A 27104-nucleotide genomic window follows, 5' to 3' on the forward strand; every position below is an offset into this window, starting at 1 on the left:
ATTATTTATACGCCATGCACTGGCTGGTTTGACTGTATCGAAGTGAATGAAAGAAATATGTCTCCTTACTTTGCTTGTTGGTCCACAAAAATAAGTCATAGAACTATTGCTATTGTGTCACTTGCAGTTTCGCAGGGGTTTTTTTATTGCGAAACTTTCCAGATTTACAGTATTCATTTTAATTCTATTTAGCTCAGCTGTTTCTAATTCCAGATATTGAAACTAATTCTGTTAAAAAGTCTGACAGAACTTCGAGCCAGTTCACAGGGTAGTTTATTTCAAACATCTGTAAGTAATAACGCTTGGTCCCTGCTCGAAAATATGCGTTTACTTCCCAAGAAATCAAAGTTGTTTTGAATAAATCAGCACAAAAGACGAACATTTTCTGGTTTACATCACAGTTGTTTAATTTCCACAGCAGATGTTTCCCAGGACCAACTGTCAATGTATTTAGATCATTCTCCTTAGCAGAGCATTGATCTTGTCGTCACGGTAACCACAATCACCACCATCGTTGAAGTGGTTGTACTTCCTTCTCCAGCCTCCGTTTGGAGTGTTCAGCTTGAAGGGCCACAGGAAGTTGGCGGCCATCTTGAAGTTGGGTCCGACCGTAAGGATCTCGTGGATCAAGTCCTCCATGCAAATGATGTTGTACTTGCCTGCAAAACAAGGAGATCAACACTATATGCAACATGTCCCATCACAGTGAGTTTCTAATGTGGTTTAACAGTTACAGTCCATCAGTTCTAATGATAACATAAAGCAACACTTTTATGATTGACAAAATTCTACTAGTCCTTAGGATACCTCAACTATAGGGCAGTTTGGCAATGACTATAGGACTAGTGCCAGTTTCTAACGCTGTTGGTGTGTGCAACATTCCAGCAAAATGAAGGCGGTGGCCTGTAAACAAGACTGGGCCTGGATGGGGACAAAGGACTTCAGATGCCGCATGCTAGTTCAGATTAGGAACTAACAGTTTTTGTCCACTAGTCCTCATAATGATAACATATAGCAAAACCCTTAAAAATGGCAAATTTCTACTAGTCCTTATGATACCTTTACCATTGGGCAGTTTGGCAAGGACTATAGGACTAGTGCCAATTTCTAACCCTGTAGTTAGTTTTCTGCCGCTCAGTCCTCTATTCAGAAGAAATGAAATCTAACAAAGAAATAAAACTTACCCAGAACTTTTTCAATGACAGCATTGTCTGTGAGAGGAATTCTCCTGCCATTCACCTTGCCGTAGCCACGCTTGTAGATGAGCTCACGCACACTCTTCAGGTTGGTGGGTCTGTAACAACATCATCACCATCATCATCACAATGTAAACCACCAGCAGTAGTGGATGCTGAGAGTGTGATAACAAGAGTAGAACATGCAATACATATTTGGTAAGAAAGAAGAGTTCTTAATGGTTTTTTTTACAATGTGTAGTAAGAATTCCAACAGAAAATAATTTGGACACCTGTTTTGGACAGTTTTTCAGTTGTATCATGGCATGTCACGAGTATGAGACTCGTGAAGATCCGGGGTAGAATAGGTCTTCAGCAACACAATGCTTGCCATAAAAGGCGATCCCGCTTGTCGTAAGCGGCAACTAACGGGATCGGGTGGTCAGGCTCGCTGACTTTGTTGATGCATGTCACCAATCCCAATAATGTGGATCGATGCTCATGATATCAATCACTGGATAGTCTGATCCAGACTTGATTATTTACAGACCTCCGTCATAGAGCTGGAATATTGCTGAGTGCAGCGTTAAACAACAAAACAAATGAGTATGAACATGGGTAATCAAGTCCAGAACCTTAATCAGAGAAAATAGGGGATTCTAGCCCATGATCAAAGATCTCTGGCACTCCTAAAGGTGACAACTCTGCATGCTCAGCAAAATGAAGCACATTGACAATTGTTATCTGTACTCCCTGTCTTATTCAGTAGAATCGCAAGGAATAACTCAAATGGGTTGGTTTCTACTGAGGCTTCAACAGCTGGTGATGAGCATCACCAATCAGGCATACTGACCCCCATGTGATGTAGGGTTCAATGACCTTCAGCATCTGCAGTGTGGCCTTGTTGAGTCGGATGAATGTTCCGTTGTTGATCTGTCGGAGACGAAGCAGCTGCATGATCTTCCTGGGCCGGGGGTGGACGCCATTGATACTACAAGGAGACCCGGCCAAATATACTCAACTTGAATTTCATAATAGTTGCAGCATCTGTAATATTAATCTAGGTCATCAGGGGTAAAACGATACATTATTGCATTTGAAGTTTTCATGCGACGATACGATAAATGCTACATTTGTTTCTGTATCTATACTAGTTTTATACCACCATGCCCTGCAACATTTAGGTTGGTCACATTTTGCAAAATAGGTTGTAATTAGCCTTTCAAGTTCACTAGCCTTTCAAGTTCACTACAGAAAATAGCCACTCCAAACGTCTCTATAGCTAGATTTCCTGATGAAACTGCTCTGAAATAATCAAGTTGCCACGTGATGTAACGTAACTATGACTATTGTGATATGTATCGTGACCTAGCTGCATCTCCTTCCACCCCTAGTGGTGATAGTGTGTAGTACCTGCAAGCATGGAACATGTCTGACCAGACTTCTTGACCACAACCAATTACAAAGTAGACAATGCCTATCAAGTGGAGGTTTACCCTGCCTCAGAGTACAGCTCAACAATGATGGTCAAAGAAACGCCAACTTTCCTGTGAATGTTACAACCATTATGAGAACTCCATGGTAGGTATCCAAGGAGTTAAAGAGGTGGTTGTTTTCATGTAGCAAGATGAAAAATTGAACCATTCTAGAGGAATGGCACAGAGTGTTACTTGCATGGGAATCATGGCAGACAGATTAAAAAATAAAGATTTGCTTTGAACGTCTTCATTTTGATGAGATGAGGACCCGTTGTTGAAGAGAATTTTCTTTTCAATGACATTGCGGGAAATAGTGAATAATATATATTCTAAAAAGTAATAAATAGTATCAACAAAAACATATCTAAAAGTTGTCAAACTTACGTCCAAGTTATTATATTTATAGCTCGGAAACAATGTTTAACGCCACAATATATGCATGAAAAATCCTACCGCAAAGTTCTATATTTTTAATAAAGATTGTGATATCCTGCTAAAAACTTTCAGAATAAGACGATTTAACAAAAACCTTTCATCAAAATCTGAAATTCATCATGCACCAGGACGGTACCATTGCTGTAATTTGATTGACTGCCTTAGATCATGTGCTCAAATTTGACAAATCACGAACCTTGTAGCAAATTTCGGCAAGAAAGCATCGTTAGAAACCAATTTTTTCTTATAGAATTGCAAGTTACAGCTGCGGCAATACTCAAGGCCAGGTTACTTTCATGCAGATGACAGAAGAAGCTTTCTAATGGTGTCACATGGCAGTCTTCCACGCACATGTTATTCATAAGAAGCTTAAAAAACAGAGGCATTTCTTCATGTTACTAAGTGGACAGCCACTGTTATCGGGGAAAATGATAATGACAGATGTTATTTATAATTCTTTTTAAACAAATTTTCCAATTACTTAAACAATGAAAATAAAAAAGAAATAGGTAAGTGGATTTTATGAATTTTTATATTGGCCGAAAATCATCAAATTTTGGCTTCCTTGGTTCTTAATCTGGACGTTATGCATGTGTTTGCTGAAAATTTTTTTATTGACATTGAACTAAATTAAGTTGTAAATGCATTATCTAATTGTGATAAACATAACTTTCATATGTATAAACAGTGGGATTAGTCCTTTCAAAAGTTGTATAACATGTGGTAGCAAAGATGTTTTATAAGCAGACATTTTGCTTGTAAATGATGGCTTCATCCATCACACAAGAGTTTCGGGGGAACTCAGTGTCACAGGTAAAAGCTGCTGGTTGACTGGTGTTGAAAGTGTTAATAGAGCTATTCACGGTCACTACATGTGGATATTCTGCTAATGTGCTCCATGGCAGCAGATCTTGTACTTACCCTCGGATTCGGATAACAAATGCAAGCCTTGGCTCATCTGGAACATAGAAGTTCTCACATTTCCTTGCCTGGCGTTGAAGGCGAATGGAATCACGCTCCTTAGCCCGATATTCTTTTACATATTTTTCAGCACGCTTGAAGATGATGCCCCTCTTCTTCTTCAAACTCTGTAACAGAATTGGGCACATCTCATTTCCCACATTTAGTAAACTGAATCAAGTCAGGCCCTATGACCTACTGAAAACCAAAACCAAACAGGATTGAAATGTTCTGGTTGTTGTTATGCAGTTCTGGTGGTTGTTATGCAGTTCTGGTGGCTGTTATGCAGTTCTGGTAATGTCCTCAACATAGCCAGCAACCCCAAGTATCAAATTTTCATAACATTAACAGTTAATTTATCCTCTCCACTGGAATCCTGGGTCAGAATAGGTCCCCAGTAACCCATGATTGTGAGTGAGTATGGTTTTACGCCGCTTTTAGCAATATTCCAGCAATATCACGGCAGGGGACACCAGAAATGGGCTTCACACATTGTACCCATGTCGGGAATCGTGAGTGAGTGAGTATGGTTTTACGCCGCTTTTAGCAATATTCCAGCAATATCACGGCGGGGGACACCAGAAATGGGCTTCACACATTGTACCCATGTCGGGAATCGTGAGTGAGTGAGTGAGTATGGTTTTACGCCGCTTTTAGCAATATTCCAGCAATATCACGGCGGGGGACACCAGAAATGGGCTTCACACATTGTACCCATGTGGGGAATCGAGCCCGGGTCTTCAGCGTGACGAGCGAACACTTTAACAAATAGTCTACCTGACCTCCCAAACCCATGCTTGTCATAACGAAATGGATCGATGGTCAGGGTCTTGGTGACATATGTGTGTCATCATACGCCGACGATGCAGGACGTTACTCATATACCAATCAGTGACTTGTCTAATCCAGACGTAATTATTTACAGGCTGCAAAGATGCAGCATAAATATTGTTGACTGTGGCGTTAAAATGTTGTCAGATCTGGTGAAGCAGGATGACAATTTTATGTGGAAGATGAAACCATCATAGTCAAAAATGAATGAATCCATGTTTAAATGCACAACTATCATGAGCACATTCCCATACACACAACTTATGATTTCCATCAGCATATTGGGGGAGGCATATTATGTGTTCAGCTGGAGTGGAGTTTGCGATCAATTCGCCTTTAGGGTTAGGGGTGGGACGATACAGGACGGTGCAGGAGAAAAAGGCCCCAGACAATTAGGAGAAAATGGCCTTCAGTTTTATTAACAATTTGGGAATACTGACTGACACTGGCTAGAGACTTGGGGCCGACTACAGACAAACTCCTTGATCATGTTGGATCGTTCCTGCTTAGGTCTACTTAGCTTCGAAGCTGGCAACATTAGTGCAACCCTCCATGCTGCAACAATTTAATTCCGAAAATGTACAGGATTCTAGGGCACTCTATTGATATAGAACATAGGTCTATCATCGCTAACTAAATCGATATAGATAAATATCAAAGAAGGAACTTTAAGCAAATATGCTAGAAAGTAGCAAAGGAAATCAACAGATTTCACAACACTGGTGAGCAGTGACACATTTATGCATAGATGCGCATTTGCGATATTATAAAAACACTTGCTTTCCATCTTTGACAATTGCCATTATTGACAATCATAAGTCTGTTTTGGTAAATCTAAATCTCTAAAATCTCTATTTCATCATAATAGTTCCCGTGAGTATCGATAATCGTTAATATTTCTTGCCATAGACAATGATTCTGACTATCAATCTTTTTAGCCAGTCCTGGGAGTAGCGCACTTTTTCATATCCAATTAGCGCTGTGGGGGCTTGAAAGCGCTTCGCCGGCTCACCGGCTTGGCTAATTAACGCGTTAATTAGCCGACACTCTCCCATGAGCGCTATCACATGTAATCAGTGCTCATTTAACGGGTCATTAGCACCTTATTAACAAGCATGCATAATTAAGAAAACAATGAATTACGCATATGTGTGACGTCGCTGTCCGCTCTCCCATTAATCTTTTCTTGAAACCACACCTGCCATTGTTTATGTCAACATGACCGACCTATCGGATTAACTGGAAAACACTTGAAAAGTTAAGAAATTATGGCTAACCCTTGCCAAAAGCAAGCTAACCCTAAGGACCGAAAAGGGGTTTTGGATTGTAAAGACATATAAGTTTCCCTAAGACCGAAAAGGGGTGTTGGATCATAAAGCGAGAGTCACCAGAGTATGAGGCACGGTACCAGTATAGCGAGACAGCGGGAGCACTTAAGCGCGGTAATTGACTGGATGGTAGAGCCTGGGCTGCGCCCAATAAACTGCATTGTTGCCTACAAATTCAATGCAGAATTAATGATCATTATTCTAGCAAGTACCTTTTTGCTTCATTTATTTCAAAACTAGATTCAGGTCTTGCACGTAATAATATTCCATACAACTGATACCATTTCTGATAGTTCATGCAACCTTATTTGTGTTGTACTTTGGGATTTAATCAAAACGTCACTGGCGTCAAACTATAAATTCAAAAAATGAATGCACAGGGAATACAAATACACCGAAATTAAGTTCCTCGGCAAAATGAGCTCACCTTCTTCGCGTCGACTGCTGATCTGGCCCGCTTGGCTTTCAGTTCCTGGAACTGTTTTCGTTTTTTCAACAGGGATTCGGGCACCTTGGGCTTCTTCTTGCTGTAAACATATCAAAATGATGCATTTAACCGCTGACAAACCACTACAATGTCTGGGTAGCATGGTGTCAGAAAGGAAACACATGCATTTTCGAAATGTTCAGCATTACACCCTATTTCTCAAAATCTCACAGGGTCTGAATGACACAACTTATTCATAAAATAAAACTTTCAAACGAACAATCAATATTTAAATAAATGATATTTATGGCCGATAGTTATTTATGACACATGTTCATAGAGATTCAAAGAGATTTAACAACGGCAATGGTTCAAACACGTACGTGTCCGCCATGTTGTATTATGGAAAAAGGCCGGAAGTGAAGAAGATTCTACTCACCATACAACTATACGTACATAATAGCCTAACATTAAACAAACAGAATATTTAAGATTTACCAAATGTTTTGGAATTTAAATGCTTTTGCAGTAATATATGTAATTGTAAGTAACTGACACAGTCCTGACGTTTTAAATGTTCAATTTACCAACACATTACATGTCAAGCACCTACTAGCAGTGATAGAAACTAACAGTTTCAGTCCACTAGTCCTTATATTATCCCTATATAATGATTACAAATACCTATAGCAAAACCCATAAATATGGCAAATTTCTACAATCCTTATGATACCTTATCTATTGGACAGTTTGGCCAGGACTACAGGACTAGTGCCAATTTCTAACACTGCTACTAGCCTTGCTCCAAGTCTCTACTGAGTTTTAAGTCCATGAATGTGAGTAAGTTGATACGAGAGCAGTCTATCTAAAGGACAAGTCATATACGATGCGGGGGGAATGAGGTTTAAGTGGGGTGGGGGAATGAAAACGAAACATTTCTAATTACAGTCGCTATTCCTATTGGTTATCAATATTATTTGTGTTATGTCATGTTCATTACTTCCAAGTTGTGAAGGCATATTGCTACACACAGGGCCATTATTATAAATAGACAAACTCGCAAAAAAATCGTTTTGGTATCAATATTAGTTACATGCTACTGTGCGCTACACAACACAGTCATGTTATAAAATAAAAGTTGTCCTGAAGTAGTAGTGTGTTCCCGCAGTAGCGTTTACGACATTCTTATAAATCCCTGAGAGCAAATATTGGAAATGGTTTAATGCCCTTAATATTGGTAAAATATGCCACAATGATTACAAAGACAATGTTTCTCTATTTTTATTTTACGACAAATGATACCACTTTTGGTAGGGATGAAAGATCAATGGGAGCCGCGCGCACCTGCCTGTTGCAGACGACAAAGTTCGATCAGTCATGTCTACGGTTCCAAACGCTAGATCTAGAGAAAACATGAGCCTTTTACACGAAATTTTAGTAACGGTCAAAAATGTGTGTGTTGCATATTTTGTATCTTTTTATCGCTTCTTTATTCCGCGATCGCCAAAATCAGTTGTCGGCGACATTGTTTTGATAACGGGATCGGGCAGTGGAATGGGTCGCCAGCTCGCGGTGGAGTTTGCAAAGCGTGGAGCGGCGATTGTTCTGTGGGATATTGATAAAGAAAGAAATAACGAGTCCCTTACAATAATTGAGGACATCGGAGGGACAGCGCATTCCTTCATCGTTGATGTCAGGTGAGTTAAAAACTTGGTTAAGACACCATACAACAAATAAACCTGTCAAAATTTCGCGATGTTGTCACTTGGCCTACAAAAGTAGAAGTTGACAGAAAGAGATCTAGATCTACAGCCAATTTGACAGTCACATTAAATGAAAGAATTTTTTAAGTTTTAATTTTGGGTCATTCCATGAATAAGCGCAAGACGCTGTAGAGGAATCATATTTCTTTTTAAGTTTTAGTAGTGATTGTGAAGGTTTAGCCTACCTCAAACTAAAGGATTTATCTGATACTCTATAGGTATCATTGCAAACCCACAGTACAGTGTATAAGCTGGTATACAGGGGATAGCTTACTAGCTCAAGTGTTGAAGTGATATAGCGTACATTTGGTTTCTTCAACTAATCGTAATATTATGCGAACTGTCACATTACGAGCAATCTCATTAAAATCAAATCATAGTAAATAAACAAAGTTTATTAAGCAGTTATTAAGCAGTTGAGAGAACTAAGGTCTGATTTTAGTGAAGCTGTGAGTCGCGATGGGGTCATAGTACTCCTACAGTCAAGACAATTAAGACCCTACTGACCTCACGGTCAATTTTAGTGAAATTAGTTAAATGACCAAAATTATTTTAATTCTGAATTTCAAAATAAATTTGAGATGTCCATGCTTATCTGTCTCTCAGCAAAAAATCTTTAAGCCTAAAAAAGCAAGTGCATGGCCTGTCACTGCAAGCATTTACTAGAAGGGAGGGATGCAAATGTTGGATAACATGTCTTTGCCCAGGAATTTACAGAATACAAAATAGTTCATCCTAAAGACTCTTATTAAATGGGGGGGCACAGGTGGCCCAGTCATCTAAGGTGCCACGGTTTGCTGTGCAGAGCTGCGTCCCTTGGGCACGCCAGAAACCTATGATTGTGGGTTTGAATCCTGGTTCGCCCGGATTATGTTTCTAGGTTTGTCAGCACCATTCCCGTGCTTGTGGGTTTCACTGAAGTGGTAAACGTCTGAGACCTGCATCACTTCGGGCTTTCCTCCCACATTAAGCTGACACGCCATGATATAATTGGAATAATGTTAAAAGCGGCGTTAAACCCAACTCACTCACACTCACTCATATTAAAAGTGGAATGGATTCATAAAAAGTTGCATTTGTGATTTTGTTGTGAACATCAATTGTCCCAGAAATATTATGTTAATTCCTGAGAGAAAAAATATAATATTCAAAGAAAGTATTTAAATACCCAAGTGAGGGTGCGGAAATCACATGCCCCATAATCAGATTCAAAACAAAACTTTTTTTGTATAGCAGCACAACAGTGCAGTGATGTGTGACAAATGATTTCATTGGCTGATATGTTGGCTGACTTGTGATGCTTGGTAGCTATGGATACTTTAGGAATCAGTCATTCAAAAACTGTTGCTATTTCTGTTAATCCTACAAAAATAACATTGCATACATTGCTGAGTGTGTGAAACAACCTTTGATTATGACTTTGTGAATAATTAAGATAACAATTAATGTCTAACATCATGTTTGGGAAGAGTGACTTCATACTGTGACTTTTCTATCATGTTTGCTTAAGCAATATACATCCATATACATCTACAGGGTTTTGCGCGATGCACAAATGTGCGTCCAGTATGCTCAAATGTTGAGATTGGGCGCAGAAAAGGAATATACTGCATCCCGAGGGATGCACAATAAGATTCATTGTACCTACAGCGCATCTAGGGAAGTTATGAGCATTGTCACTTCATCATTCATAAATCATGACCACTGTCCACATGATCACTGGCTCTAAAGTAATTATCAAAATGTACAGTACACTACACCATTTCATTACTTTAAAGGACCCTCATACTGCCTGCAAGGACCCTTAACATGAATTCTTTAAAACATAAAATAAACAATTGTTAAAAAAATGAGCACTGTATTAAATATTGTCTTATTTGTCCAATTTCACATTTCACATTTCCATTTACATAATTCACAGTCCAGATGTGAAACAGTATTGTTATAATGGTTCACTGGTTTCTGGTTGGCCATCAGTTGTCTATTCTCCCTCTCAAGAGCAAAGTCTATGTTTTCAATACCATTTCATCTTCTTCTTCTTCTTCCTGGGTGGCATCAAACTACCTGGCTTCTGATTGCAGTATTATCCTGCTCTACCTGCAGTATCTAAATGAATTTGTACATATTTGGTTTCCACCCCTTGAGATGATATGTGTCTTCATCCCACTGCTCAGAGACATATAATTGTGCTTTGTGACAAAGTCACCCCCCTCCCCTCAAGCATCAGTGGATTATATCTAAAGAAAATGTCCTTTGTCAGGTTTACAGGAGAATCCTCACCTTAATCCAATCTTACATTAATCCAATCACACACACCAAATAGCACCGCTTATTATCGCTGATAAAGTACTTAGCTAAAACAATACATGCGTGCTGGCTCGTGTCGGCCTTTGACGCAGTCCCAAAGAACAAAGACACCGAGTTGCGTAGGTGGCGTCTGTCTGGACAAGCAGGTGTGATCAGTGATGACATAAGTGAGTAGAACTCTTGTCTTGACCCCAGCAGTGACAATTCACTGGATGTAATTAGTGTTTGAATGACATTGTTTCTATACTTGTTACCTTGTTACAAGTGCTGCTCAATAAACAGTGATGTAGTGATCTAAGTTGGTATTTCTGCCATCCAAAATGTCTTATTGTTGATATAAATATGATGTTTAATAATGGGAGCAAAGACCACTCGCATTTTTCGCATTTAATTCACGCTCACGTTAATTTTAAGAATTACAGTATTCACCAATTAATTGCCTTACGTCCCTCTTAATCCCCTTTTGTCTTACCCATCACCAAGCTTTGGTGAATTAGTTATATAGTACCCATAACAATAAGTGTTGGACAAGTAGATGACCCTGAATATACCACCAGGCATATCGGGCGGCAACCTGATCTTTGAAATTGCGCAGCGCGTCAAGCAGTAGGAACCCGTTTTCACACCACCAAGGGAATCCCCTTGCTGGCAGAATTTTTCATTTGGGGGACAATTTCGTGAGTTGTTTTTTTATCATCTTTTTTTTTAATGCTATTTTCAAATGTAGTTTTCGTCAAACATTTGTGATTAAGTATGCACTAAAGTATAATCACTTAGTTTCATCAAGACCTGTGAAGATTCTGTGTTAAAACAGATCTTCAGCAACCCATGCTTGTCATAAGAGTCGACTAATGGGACAGGGTGGTCAGGCTCGCTGACATGGTTGATGCATGTCACGAATACAATAACAAGTCAGCAGTTTATGTATTATTTGTCATGTTCAGTGAAACAATAACAACATAGATTATTTGACATCGTTTGTTAATTATTAGTATATTATACATTTATATACTGCTCTTATCCAGGTACTAGTATCTGCTCAAATGCGACAATGACCAGTGACCACAATACTGTTAAATTAGATATCATAAGAGCGTTGTTTTGGAAGAAATCTATGCATATAATATGTTCTTAAGGATATTTTTAGGTACAGGGTTTGTACATAAGTATTCGATTCTTGTGGCCACGAATAATGAATTCAATTCAAGAATGGATACGGTTCCATTCACCACATACGCAAGTGAATCGTATCAGTCCTAATAATCACCCATTATAGACTTGCCTGGGCTGTATTTGATATATTTGTATCAGGGTCTGTAAGACAGACTTCTCAGAAACCAACAGACCAATGAAGCTGAAACTCCACATGCTTGTTTCCTCCAATGATGACGCCTGAATTTTTTTTAAGACATTAAAGTGTTCAGTGATGTCAGTGCAGTGTATTAGACCAGAGAATGATATTTATGTGTTCAGTGATGTCAGTGCAGTGTATTAGACCAGAGAATGATATTTATGTGTTCAGTGATGTTGATGCAGTGTATTAGACCAGAGAATGCTATTCATGTGTTCAGTGATGTCGATGCAGTGTATTAGACCAGAGAATGATATTCATGTGTTCAGTGATGTCGATGCATTGTGTTAGACTAGAGAATGATATTTATGTGTTCAGTGATGTCGATGCTGTGTGTTAGACTAGAGAATGATATTGATAACTTTGTGTGTTCAGTGACCGTGAGGCAGTGTACCGGACAGGAGAGCGGGTCAGACAGGAAGTGGGGGACGTGACCATCTTGATCAACAACGCCGGAGTTGTGACTGGCAAGTCGCTATTGGAGTCTCCAGATAACATGATTGAGAGGACTTTTGATGTCAATCTACTTGCTCACTTCTGGGTATGTGAAAATATGTCCAACATGTCTGAATCTGCATCTGATCACTCAACACATTCAACACTGGCAAAGCTTCTGTTTGTCAATTGACACTCAGTTATTAATAGCCTGTTAAAGAGAGTTAAATGTGATTTTAGAAACACAATCTCACTGATTCAACGTCATCTAATGCTGGCTAAGTGACTGTTGCAGACAGAGCTACAGATAAGCTGCGTATTTGTGTAAAATATTCAAAACCCAATTACTTTCAATTAACTTGCGTACAGAAATGCATGCGTAGAATGAAAAACTCAAAGATATATTAACAGCCTGCGTAAATACCCAATGAAGCTTTTTCAGCATGCGTATGAAGGAGCTAATTTTCCAAACACTATTACGAGGTAATTTACTTTCCGAGTCAAGCCTATATATTAAGAACATTTAAATACATCTAAAACATTATTTCAAATTTTTTTTCAAATCTTAAAATGTTCACAAATTTTGGGAAAAAACAATTAGAGTGATAAATAGATGAGCGAAAAAATATATAAATATATATATGGATATACATCTTTGGGTAATCCATTAAAAAATGTAAAAACTCAATTAAATTAGAACCCCTAGAGTAAAGCCGAGGGCATTTGACAAGGCTATGCTTCAGTCTAGTCGCTAAGGTTATAGACAACATAATTGTTGAACTTTGTGTCTGAGATTCAGCTAATGTTCTTGTCAAAGGTTTCCAATTGGGATCCATACCTGTACAGTTATTTTCCAAGGCCAGCTATTGTGCCAGGAAACACAACTCTTTTCCCACAGAGAACAATGGACGATGGTGACATTTTTATAGAAGGTCGGGTTAACCTCTTGACCGACCTATATTACACAGGTAATTCCATCCAAGGGGCAGCTGCTTAATTTATACTTGACAATCATAGAGGAGGTGTTTGATTGAAAGACTTACTGAGTGGTTTGAGGCTCTATTGTCAGTTTGTTTGTCTGGAAAGCACTAAACTATGTCAAATACTTCTCTTTACTTGCATATTGTTTTCTAAATATGTGCCACATTCTGAGAAATGTTTTTGTGACAGTTTGGGTTGTCCTACGTGTCATAATAGACCAGCATTCAAAATACATGCGAGGCTTAGTATTAAGTTATGCTGATGACAAGTAAAAGACCAATGCTTCGCTTTTGCTACAATTGGAACCGAATAAAACTGCAAGATAATGTAAACATGATAAACATATTTGTCTTGTTCAAGCAGGACTAGTTACCATGGTTACAAACGGAGGACCAGAGAAATAAACTTTTCACTAATCCTCTGGACTGGTCTTAAACAAAATAATTATTTTAAGGCTGTATGTGTACATACAGAGTGATACTATTGCATTAGCAAATTCTAGGTTTCAAATGAATTTGATTTAAGCCAGAAAACTTGAAAAGTGTCTCGACACTCACAAAGCGGTCTTTGAAATTATGGGGGGCACTTCTGGGATCCTTGAGATTTGCTCCTATATGAATGTAGGGACCCCTTATAATTTGATTGTTTAACATCAGGGTTATGACAAGAACCCTTGCCGTTCATGCTTAATTTTGAATACTTGCACAACCTTGATCATACATTAACTACATATTCCACGTTTTCAATTCTAATTTTGATTTGTTTGTTTGTTTGTTGTTTAACGTCACACTCAGCAATATTCCAGTTATATCACAGCAGTCAGTAAATAATCAAGTCTGGACCAGACAATCCAGTGATTTATTTCATGAGCATCAATCCATGTGTGTAATGCACACTTCTCTAATGGGAGTTCAAAATTTGTACTGTCTTGTTTACAATATTACAAGTGAACCCTTTGCTGGACAGTAAAAACATCAACGTAACTACTGTATTTTAGTAATAAACATGATTATTTAAAGGGCAGGTTAAATTAAGTCATCATAGAAACTTTTAAGACTTTTGGGCATACTTAGTCACAAATGCTTGACTCAAATTAAATTTGAAAAATGGAAATAGCCTAAAAACAGACAATAAAAAATGACAGGCAAAATCATCCCCCAAACACAAAAAATTTGCCTCTGGGGGAATTCCCCTTACTGGAGTAAAACGGGTTCCAAGTGTTTGACATGCTACACAATTTCATTGATCACAATGACCAGGCCAACGCCTAGTCTGCCTTTTTCTGCCTTGGATTTTGTAGTACATTATCATTTTTCTGTATTCTCGTCCTTTGATTATCATTCCCACATCTTATGTCACCGTAGCGCCTTACAACAATGAAGGAGCCTTCAGCTTTTACTCAGGGGATTAATCCCTGAATTTATTGTGTGGAATAGGGCCGAGGGCAGCTGGCGTTTTTTTACCCAAACAGGATGTTAGTAATTAAACACTAGTTACCAATTATTAATTGTTATTATTTTTATTCACAATAAAGGATCAAAGTCAAAGGTTGTTTCACAGTCTAGTAAAATTTCTTTTGGTCTAGCAAGCTTTGCTAATAAAGGTTTATGCATTAACACGAAGATCCACTGAAATGATGTCAAGTGACATGTTGGGGCTACTACACTCAAATCGTCATAGTAAAGTTTGGATGTGCCGAACTCAACACAATTAACAATTCTTGGTGCTGACAGTTACTTTCAGTTGTGGTTAAGAGTTCATTTCGGAGCTAGTGATGGTAGTTACCTATCGATTTACCTGCAGCATATATATATATATAACTATTCCGAGAAGCACTTCAAGAGATGAGTCTCAGATTAACAGACTTGTGGTTCCACTGATAAATGGAAGGGAAATCCCGGGCCGGCTGCCGGCTGGAACTGGATTCATTAGAACATATCATGGCAGGAACTATCATAATAAAAATTTGAGCCATTGCTACCAATATTTTCAGTCAACTCCTTTCATTTCAGACGGTGAAGTGTTTTTTACCAGCCATGCTTCGGAAGAACCATGGCCATGTTGTCAACATAGCCAGCTCAGTGGGACTTATTGGTGTCAACAAGTTGACAGACTACTCAGCTTCCAAATTTGGCGTGGTGGGTTTCACTGAGGTGTTGAACTATGAGATAGTCTTTGCTGGATACGATCAAGTTCATACCACCGTCGTGTGCCCATCTTATACAAAGACAGGCATGTTTGAGGGCTGTGAGATGAGGTGAGACTTCTGCTTGATGTTCCTCTGAAGACATTGTGACAGCTATAACCTAAGTTCTTTGTCTCCAATTTCAGTGTAGAAACTATTAGAATTAATCAATTTCTTTAAGTGTGCAAGTGTAGAAATTAACGCTTCCATTTGTAATTTTGTCTTTGAAAGGCATTTGGAAGTGATACACATAAGGGGAAGTAGTATGTTGAGATCCATAAATTTTCTTCCTTAATTGTAATTTTGTTTTACTGCTAATTGTGTCCCGTATGCATGCTGTAGAAGCTGTTTTTTCAGGTTCTTGTCATTTGGGATCATATGTACTTTGGCTAAATGAATATAGCGTTTAAACCAAATGTTATGAAACACAACACTCCCAAGTTTTTCACATTGAAAGTAGCTGTATGTTGATGGAGCTAGTTGTGTCATGTGACTCTACATCTGTACATGTGTTTTCCAGGTCATACCCTATTTTTGAGCATCATAGGTTTGTAACCAGGCACTGAAATCTGCATCATGTTGTTTATTTCTGTTTTGTTTTTTTCATGTGAATCAACGGTTCACGTGACCTAATGTCTTGGTGCACTGTCCATCATCTTTCAGTGGTAAACACACTTGTTTGAATACTTTCCATGTGGACAGGTTGTTCAGGAAGTTTGTTTGTTTGTTGTTTAATGCCTCACTCAGCAATATTCCAGCTATATGACAGCGGTCTGTAAATAATCGAGTCTGGACCAGACAATCCAGTGATTGATATCATGAGCGTCAATCCACACAATTGGGATAAGATGACATGCATCAACCATGTCAGTGAGCCTGACCAACTGATCCCGTTAGTCGCCTCTTACAACAAGCATAATCGCCTTGGTCAGAAAGTAGTAAGGGCGGTAGCCTATTGGTTACAAGTAGTTACAAGTGTTTACTCGTCACACTATAGGCTTTATCAATCTCCCAAATGGGTATTGAGTGTGAAGGTACTAACCAGGTGTGACCCTATCACCCTGAACAGAACCAGCCATAATGATGGTCTTTTGGATATCATCATATTATATGTCCTTTATGTATGCGTTCATGGCCTGTGAGTTGTGTTGTACTGCATCTGCCTGCACCTGTCGCCATTAGTCTAAATCCAGAGGCTCTTTCACTTTATTTCTATCCAGTAATCCGCTGCAAATATTGTCCTTATTTTAGTATTAGGACTAAAAAATATATGTTAGTATTGAGACTAAAATGTACTTAAAATGACAGATTCTGAGGATGCCAGATAAGAATTGTCCCCATCAACCTGTGCTGCGACTTAATGGACCGCAATGTCCAGCTCTGTGACATGGGACCCTTTCTTGCTCTTTGTATCAATCACTGCTTAGCTGGTCCAAACTTGATTATTGACAGGCCAACATCATATAGCTGGAACGCTGCTGTCGGTGGCGTTGAACAAAACACAGTCAAACAGTTTGATAGTATGAAAGTGCCATTACAATATGAGCTACAGAGATCTATGGCTGTATCTATATTTTTTCACACTTTCCCTTTCCCCCAAATGGTGCATGATGTTGTTGCATGACGGTGCCACGCTATTTACAACAGTGGAACCTATATGTATATATACGGTAGTCCTTATGCCAGGTAGACCTGTTTCACGAACAAACAAAACACAACACCATTTTGAGAATAACTGAAATGTATGTATTGAGACACTGATGAAGAGTTTTAAGTTATTTTTCCATTGATATTTAATTGTTGACTGGCCTCTGAAGTTGCCAAGAAAAATCATTGTATTACTTGTAGTATTTTTAACTTCTGATATGATATTTATCAAATCCTGAAGCAAGCTTTATAACATACCTTATTGCATACCTTTTTGCATGCTTAATAGCATACTTTATTACATGATATCAGAGTGATGTTGATCCCATGCGACACACATTATTGACACTTGTTGTTCACTTTTATGTACAGAACAATCTTATCTGATTTCAGATTCTGCCCAAATATACTTTAATTGGAAGGATAATTAAACTAGGTGTTTGAAATCTAATTCTTCCTACAGATTCCCGGCAGTTATACCACCCCTGGAGACAAGGGCCACAGTGGAAAAGATCATTCAGGGAATTCTCACCAATCAACATCAAATCTGTATTCCACGCTTGGTGTATATCATTGCAGTGCTCAAAACGTGAGTATATTACATGAAGCTAGCAGTGATGTACCACATTTTTTGTTTTAGTTTTTTTAAAGTGACAAGAAGGAAAGATTAAGTAAGTATTTGTCCAGTCCCAGCAAATTCTGCGATTCTGTGATTGCAGAAAATGTGACTTAGTGCAGAATTGCAGAAAAATCATGGAATTTGCCTTGTTTTATCAATCAATACCCTCATTTTCATTATTATCACTTGAGTGATGCCCAAACATTTAACATGCAATTCAAACAAACAAATATGAATTCTACAATAAAACAAAGATTTCATTCCCCTTTTAATTGTTTGGCATTATGACAACATAAACTATGTTTACATCTAACAATAAATATATATCAGATATGTATATGTATTTGCAAATTATATGTCTTGAAATGTCTAAATGCAAAACATTACAATTGTTATAGGAAATTTTTTATTTTGTATTAATGTTTGAGGGGGAAACGGTTATTTTTTTACCTCAGACTTTACTGCAGAATTTTGAAATTTTAGAATATTGGTAATTTAACCACAGAAATTTGATAATTTTACGAACGAATTCATCTGGGACTGTTTGTCAGTGATTTCTGTGGAGAAAAGCTAAACACATCTTTATAGGACTTGATAAAACCAAAATAACTTGACATTCTAACACTCAAAGCGTTACCTGCAAGATTATCAAAGCCTGGAAACAGCAGGGTGACATCACAGGGTTATAACTACCAAACTTGGGCCAGACTGGATGTCCCATTCTCCTCAAGAGACTTCAATGTGTACAGGGTCGCATTCTTCTCTAATAAATACAAGGCAAAGTTTTAATCATATAATCAGTTTGAAATTACTTTTTCCATTTTGGCCATGTCTGTTAGTCATACTTTTACATTTTGAGTGATAGAAACATTACAATACATTGTATTGTGCTAATAGATGCTGTCACTCATTACTTCAACTTTTTCTTAGTCTACCACTGGTGATCAGTGAGGACATGATGGCAGTCACAGTAATTACAGCCTGAACCAATTGATTCTTTGGGATTTAATCTGATTACTCCTGAGAAGCACTCGATGCATGGGTATCGTCTGCATGTAATGAAGTATTATGTTTGCTTTCAACTACAATGTCAAAAATCTTCTTACTTGATTGACGTCAACTCATTTTGATATTGGTTGACACTTGTACGACACAACTTCTGTGAGGCGACACTTCAAGTAGGTGGACTGAAGGATTACGTTGTGTAGCGATGGTCTTAGATAGTGAATGTGAAACATGTTTCGGCAATGTGTCGGTGAATCCTTCAGGTTTTATTCAATAAGTCATTCCCACCCATATCCACCCCAACCTATCACCATCCCAACCCATCTCCACCCCCAGCCCTACAAATCCCACCTCAACCCGTCCCCATCCTCACCCCAACAAATCCCCACCTCAACCCATCCCCACCCTAACAATTCCCCACCTCAACCCATCCCCACCCCCACCCCAGCAAATCCCCACCTCAACAAATCCCCACCCCAACATATCCCCACCTCAACCCATCCCCATCCCCATCCCCATCCCCACCCCCACCCCCACCTCAACAAATCCCCACTTCAACCCATCACCACCCCCACCCCAGCAATCACCACTCCCACCCCACCCCAACAAATCCCCACCCAGAATATAAAAAGGTCAGCACCTTACCTAACAGATCACTTAAATGTAGCATCAAGTTTCGTCACTAATTGCAGTTTGTAAAAGTACGAATGAAAGTATCTGGTTTCTGGAGAGGAAAGATTAAATGACAGTTGACATTAAGGCCTGCTGTGTTGGTTGCGTGAGCTGCAACAGTCTCAGGCTGGGACTTACAATCAGAACACATCAGTCAAGGAGACATGAGTGAGACTTGTATTGATTTCTGAGGCAGAACAGTGAAGGCAGATACTGTCTCCTGTATGTGGGCAGCAAAGCACCTGTCTTACAGCCTGAACCAATTGATTCTTTGGGATTTAATCTGATTACTCCTGAGGAGCACTCGATGCATGGGTATCGTTTGCGTGTAATGAAGTATTATGTTGTTTTCAATTTCAATGGCAAAAACCTTCTTACTTGATTGATATCAACTCATTTTGATATTGGTTGTACGACACAACTTCTGTGAGGCGACATTTCAAGTAGGTGGACTGAAGGATTACGTTGTGTAGCGATGGTCTTAGATAGTGAATGTGAAACATGTTTCGGCAATGTGTCAGTGAATCCTTCAGGTTTTATTCAATAAGTCATTCTCAACCCATCACCACCTCTACCCCAACACCCCCACACCCACCCCCACCCCAACAAATTCCACCTCAACCCATCAACACACCCTCCCCACCCCCATCCCATCCTCCATTAAGCATTAGGTACAACCTGAATACAATCTCATTTAAATCAGATTTTAGTTCTCGCTATCGCTAAACAAAGATCTGAGGACATCCCATTACAGGTCACGTCAGAACGACCTTTCATCCGACCAATCAAAGAGTCGCTTACCAGATCATGAAAGTGACAGTCGGAATGTTTTTTCTTATCATACAACCTTGAAAACGTAAACACGGTGTATTCCGAACGACAGTTACGGCCCGTACAACCAATCCCTTCAAAAGTATCTTCCATCTCTCGCTTCCGTGGGATAGACATTTGAACGGAGGAGGCTTTGCACAGTACTTGGGATTCACTGCCATATAATCTCAACCATATATTAGACATTCCGGGATGTTTGTTTGTTCAGTTTTCAAAATTTTAATCGAGAACTGTGTCAACATATTTTTCAAGCTTAGTCTGAAATGGAAGTCACCAGGTTGAAATGAGTGCCGTAAAGCTCGAGAAAACTGCTTTCTAATTGGCTGATGTCGACTTCATGTTAGTCATTTCAGTGGTCGGTCAAAGTTCGCGAAAGGTCGTTCTGACATGACCCGTAATGGGATGTCCTCAGATCTTTGTTTAGTGGCAACGAGAACTTAGATCTGATTTTAATGAGATAGAAGAAATTGTTGTTGCTTGTATTTGATGCTGTGCACATGGTGTGATAAACATGTATTTTTCAAATATGTTTATTACATTGTGTAAATCCTAGTTCAGAGCTCCAGATAACATTTTGAGCAATTGAGTTTTTACTCTAGGGTTTCTATTTTAATTGGGTTATTAATTTTTTTATTGGGTAACCAATACTTTTTTCACTCATCTATTCATCACTCTATTTTTATTTTTTCCAAAATTAGTGAACATTTTAAGATTTGTATGAAATGAAATATTTTAGACAGTATATAACTGTTCTTGATATATAGGCTTGACTCGGAATGTAAATTAGCTCGTAATTGTGTTTCGGAAATTAGTTCCTTTGTATGCATGCTGAAAAAGCTTTATTGGGTATTTACGCGAGCTGTTTTTATACATTTGAGTTTTTCATTTTATGCATGCGTTTCTGTACGCAAGTAACTTGAAAGTAATTGGGTTTTGAATGTTTTTTGGTGGGGTATTTTATGCAAATACGCTGCTTATCTGTAGCTCTGTTGTAGAACATATTTCAAGAATCAAAAAAACGCCGAAGACCCGGGTTCGATTCCCGACATGGGTACAAAGCCCATTTCTGGTGTCCCCCGCTGTGATATTGCTGGAATATTGCTAAAAGCGGCGTAAAACCATACTCACTCACTCACTCAAGAATCTAATTTGCATTATGTCAGGCGCTGTAGATTCAGTCTTTGCTATTTTTCACATTTACAAGACCCGTGGAACTGAAACTGAATCGATCATCCCAGCAATGGTGTCTCACCTGAAACAGATAAGTCCAGTAATGGTGTCTTCACCTGCCATGGGGTCCAGGCCATTGACCTATGAAAATGCAGATGGCACAGCAGACTCAAAATTAATTACATACATTTGTAACATGGACACAAATAACGACGACCTAACTCTGCACAAATAGGTGTGTTCTTTTAACTGCTTTCATTGTTTTATGGATGCTGTGTTTTACCAAATAACGGAACCCCATGAAGATCCAGATCGGAATTGATTTTCAGCATGCTTGTCATAAGAGGCGACTAACAGGATGGGGGTAGTCAGATTCGCTGACTTGGTTGAGTCATGTCATTTTATCTCAATTGCATGGATCAATGCTCAGGATGTCAATCACTGGATTGTATGGTCCAGGCTTGATTATTACAGACTGCTGGCATATAGCTTGAGTATTGCTGAGTGCAGCATTAAACCAGTGGTCCCGTTTACCCGTAATTACAAGCTTTTTACCGGTAAAATTAGGCTTGGACTGGTAATTCGTGTGACAGCCAGTCCCTGTGGACCAGCAAATAAAAAACCTTATAACTCTGTGATATTCATATAAGTATATTTTTCTAACAGCTTGTCGGTTACCATCAGGGTTTCCCCTTGTCGATTTTTTAGTGCAAGGAAATGACATTTTGCTTTGCTTCAAGGTTAAAAATGTGTCTTCACCTTGAAATATTAGCAAAAGAAGAGAAAATTGTGACTGAACTTTGTGTGAATGATGTGTAGATCTAACTAAGTTACTTCAGAGATGACGTCATTGCTTTAAATGTGATTTTGAAAGAATTGTAACCAGGTAATTTTCATATGTTTATTTATTTGTTGAAAGTTGGGACAGCCAAAAATTAGGAGAGACTGGTAATTTTTTGAGTTACCAGTGCAATAGGACTGGCAGTTTCAAGAGCCAGCAGGAACACTGATTTAACGTGATTCAAACAAACAAACCATACAGCGGTGACCTACCACCATCTCAGAGTTATCAATATGATGCACTGGCAAGCATCTGGGGCGAACAAGTCTGTTTCCAGTCACTTGTTGTAAGATAATTTTGAGTCATGCTGATCTATAAACTCTCTGATCCTTCATCTGGTGACACAAATATTTCTACTTAATGACAATTGACTTTTACTTAACAAAAATGGTTGAACGAACCAATAAATACTGAAGCTCTTCCACTAATCCTCCTGACAGGCATGGGGAATGAGAGCTGGACACAATCCTACTTAACCCTGATTAGATTAACTTAATGAGATTAACTGTGGAGGAAAGAGGGTTGAACCCAGTGATGATGGGGACTCTCATCCTCCCTGGAAGAAATAGAAAATCAGTCATAGGGAAACCTGCTTACACTGTTATCATTGAAATTTATGTTTTACACGTTTTGATGTTTTGGACGGTGTGCACAAGACCCTGAATTGACACAAGTTTTCTTGGAGACCACAATAGATGATGTTTTGAAAGCAGAAGGGATTTGAGAGGGATATGGATGACTGTGTACTTTAGTTGATCCAGGGCTAGAAATGCAATTTTGGCCAAGTGTGCCACAAGGCACAAGGTATAAAATTTAGGTGTGCCTTGGGAAATCATGGGGTGCCCAGCCAATTATTTGTTACATTTCAGCATTAAACATGTTTAACAACCATTAAAGTGTTTGTTGTTTATTAATGTCTCTCTGTCAGTAGTTCAATCAAAATGTTAATAAATTCATGTAATTGTAAGTAAGTGAGACATCTGTGATCTTAATAGTAAGTGATTTATTCAAGTTAAAGTGAGTACAAACTTACTTTACTGACTTCCATTTAATGACTGTGACAGACAAGCCCCATCTGAAGTAAAATCCACTTACCTATTTCTGTTTTATTTTCATTGTTTACGTAGACCTTATTGGAAAATCATTTTAAAAAGAATTATAAATAGTTCGGTCATCACCCATTTCCCGATAACAGCGGCAGTCCGCTCAGTAACATGAAGAAATACCCCCGTTTTCGAGGCTTCGTATGAATAACACGTTAGTCGAAGAATGGCATATGACCCATCGCTGGAAAGCTTATTCCATCATCTACACGCTCGTAACATCACCCGTTTTTTTTTCATAGTTAAAACAAGAGATTTCATTGGATTAAAATTGGTTTCTAATGACGCTTTCTTGCCGAAATCTGCTACAAGTTTCGTGATTGGTCAATTTTGAGCACGTGACATAAGGCAGCCATGATACCAAGCTCGTGTTTAAAATTTTTTAGAAGTTGGCGAAAGATTTTTGTTAAATCGTGTTATTCTGAACGTTTAAGCAGGAAATCACGATATATATTAAAAATATGGAACTTCGTGAATGTATCGTGCTAGGTTACGATCTGTGACAAAGATCTCACCGAGTTGACAGTTTTATGAGTCCTTGTGAATCAAGACTTGAAGCTGGAGTTGAACTTATGGAAACATTTGAAATATTACATACCGTATTCGACATAATAAGCGCCCAGGGCGGTCTCAAAACTAGAAATAGGGGGCTCTTATTAGAATAATAAAATGGTGGAAAAAAACAGAGTTGAAAGATAAATTTCGTGGTTTATGCTGACAGCCTTAAATGTTTATATACGACAGAATTTATTTGCCCATAATTAAGGATGCATATAACACAAGAGTGCGTATTATACGAGAATAAATAAGTCTTTTGTACATTGATCAATCGGATTGGGATTGTTCACTAGCCAATATATATAAGAAATACAATGTATATTAGAGCGGGGCGCTTATTACGTCGAATACGGTATGTATATTCTTCAGGCAATTAACTGAAGTTGCAGACTGTTCGCTATACATTCCAGACACATTGAAAGTAATTAATGTCAATTTTTCAATGCTTGTGGGTTATATCTATTCTCAAACCACTTGAAATTTCAAAGAGAAGAAATGTGGTTTTGTTGGCCTAAAAGAAGGAGAGTAGTATAAACTATCACATATTTAATTGTTCTTTATTGTTTGTTGGAGCTATACTGGCAGGAATATATTGGCCAGATTGTTTTAGGTGATTGTGATAACTAATAACTTTATGTTCTTGGACAAAATTCTTTCTTGGAGCTTCCACACCCTGACCCCTTCCTAATGTACCCAGGAAGATTGTGATCGGCCAACTATTCACTGCAAATTCACTTTGATACGGAAAATTGTTAGCCTAGATGATTTCACTGAAAACAGTTCTGTCTGAATTTCTGACATTTTGCTGTACTTTGCTCGATAGAAATCACTTCACTGGTCTCTCTCAAATATGGAACAGTATGCAATTTTGTAATATTACTCACCTGTGAAGAGATCACCTGTTTTATGATAGCATTGTAGAATACCAAAACGGGTGCTTATGTATTGCAGGAACAAGTTTCACCAACAAATATTGAAAACTCCTAACATCCCTGGGCTTATTCATCTACAAGTAGAGATGATAAATCAGTTGGAGTTTATGCACACTTGATGACCTAAGCAACAATGTTGCCAGGCTCACCTCACATGGCATTGTTTTGCAGGTGGATCTTGCAACAAAATTCCACAAATTACATCATAGAGTATTGTGATGTGATTGTAGACTTTGTGTTGCAGGGTCCCTTCCACAAGGTGGTGTAGCACAATTACAGTCGTAAGTCTATGCTATTATAAATAGTATGGGAGTTACGACATAACAGAGCTATGATATCTTTGTGGAACTGACCCAGGAACTCTAAAAGAAGGCCTTTTCGCTCGTCTATATATGTGTATTAATTGTATATTCATGTCAATTAATATAGAGAAACTAATGGGTCTTCTCTGCAGTCTGCTAGCCTTCATTAAGGCTGTAACGGAAACTTTTTGATGGCGTCCATTTTTTGGTGATAGCATTGTATTCCAGTGTGAATTCATGTCTCGCGCACAGTTGTGAGTTATCATAGAAAGAGAGGGGTGTAGTAAATTGTTGATAACCTGTTGTGTATTCTATTATGTTGATAAACATGCTAATATAGTTGGATCCCAAAACACTTTCCAAGCATAGATTACTGCAAAAAATAATTTTGTAAACGTCTTTATATATTTATATTTGATTCTATTCATTTCAGAATGCTGCCAACAGATGCTATGGTAGAAATCGTGAAGTTCTTTGGAGCAGATAAGTTCATGGACACATATACAGGAAGAAAGTGAAATTCCCTCAAAATGGGAAAAAAACAATTCTTGAAATGTTTTCAGAGACATCTGTGTTCTTCTTCAAACCAATTACTGGGGACGTCACATATGATACTTCCTCAACCAATCACTGGAGACTTCACAAATGATACTTCCTCAACCAATCACTGGAGACGTCCCCTGTGGTACTTCCTCAACCAATCAGTGGAGAGGTCCCCTATGGTACTTCTTCAACCAATCACTAGAGGTGTCCCATATGGTACTTCTTCAACCAACCGCTGGAGAAGTGACATAAAATACTTCCCCAACAAATCACAGGAAACGTCCATGCGGTACTTCCTCAACCACTTACTGGAGACGTCCATGCGGTACTTCTTCAACCAATCACTGGAGACGTCACATATGATACTTCCTCAACCAATCACTGGAGACGTGACATACAATACTTCCCCAACCAATCACTGGAAACGTCCATGCGGTACTTCCTCAACCAATCACTGGAGACGACCCATACGGTACTTCTTCAACCAATCACTGGAGACGTGACATACAATACTTCCCCAACAAATCACAGGAAACGTCCATGCGGTACTTCCTCAACCACTTACTGGAGACGTCCATGCGGTACTTTTTCAACCAATCACTGGAGACATCACATATGATACTTCCTCAACCAATCACTGGAGACGAGACATACAATACTTCCCCAACCAATCACTGGAAACGTCCATGCGGTACTTCTTCAACCAATCACTGGAGACGACCCATACGGTACTTCTTCAACCAATCACTGGAGACGTCCCCTACGGTACTTCTTCAACCAATCACTGGTGACGTCCCCTACGGTACTTCTTCAACCAATCACTGGAGACCCCCCCTATGGTACATCTTGGTACATCTTCAACCAATTACTGGTGACGTCCCCTACGGTACTTCTTCAACCTATCACTGGAGACCCCCCCTATGGTACATCTTGGTACATCTTCAACCAATTACTGGTGACGTCCCCTACGGTACTTCTTCAACCTATCACTGGAGACCCCCCCTATGGTACATCTTGGTACATCTTCAACCAATTACTGGTGACGTCCCCTACGGTACTTCTTCAACCTATCACTGGAGACCCCCCCTATGGTACATCTTGGTACATCTTCAACCAATTACTGGTGACGTCCCCTACGGTACTTCTTCAACCTATCACTGGAGACATCACATACGGTTCTTCCTCAACCAATCAATGGAGACATCACATACAGTACTTCTTCAAC

At 38.8% G+C, this 27104-nt stretch overlaps 2 protein-coding genes across 2 annotated transcripts; one reads left to right on the forward strand and one right to left on the reverse strand.

The window, feature by feature from the left end:
* Positions 1–256: 256 nt before the first annotated feature.
* On the reverse strand, positions 257–7077 carry LOC124117471 (60S ribosomal protein L7-like). The gene is made up of 6 exons (XM_046479387.2): positions 7018–7077; positions 6635–6734; positions 4010–4176; positions 2029–2166; positions 1185–1294; positions 257–659 (listed from the first exon to the last, which is right to left on the reverse strand). The coding sequence occupies exons 1-6, from the start codon at positions 7026–7028 to the stop codon at positions 451–453; spliced, it is 735 nt and encodes a 244-aa protein (XP_046335343.1). The 5' UTR covers positions 7029–7077; the 3' UTR covers positions 257–450.
* An 879-nt stretch (positions 7078–7956) lies between these two features.
* LOC124117470 (epidermal retinol dehydrogenase 2-like) lies at positions 7957–26732 on the forward strand. Its single transcript, XM_046479386.2, has 6 exons — positions 7957–8331; positions 12431–12596; positions 15484–15728; positions 16177–16203; positions 17767–17892; positions 25770–26732. Exons 1-6 carry the CDS (start codon positions 8012–8014, stop codon positions 25852–25854), a joined length of 969 nt encoding a protein of 322 aa, XP_046335342.1. The 5' UTR covers positions 7957–8011; the 3' UTR covers positions 25855–26732.
* The last annotated feature ends 372 nt before the right edge of the window (positions 26733–27104 follow it).

Source organism: Haliotis rufescens, unplaced genomic scaffold, assembly GCF_023055435.1.
Source record: "Haliotis rufescens isolate VD_foot unplaced genomic scaffold, xgHalRufe1.0.p SCAF_1, whole genome shotgun sequence".
In the NCBI taxonomy this organism is placed as follows: Eukaryota; Metazoa; Mollusca; class Gastropoda; order Lepetellida; family Haliotidae; genus Haliotis; species Haliotis rufescens.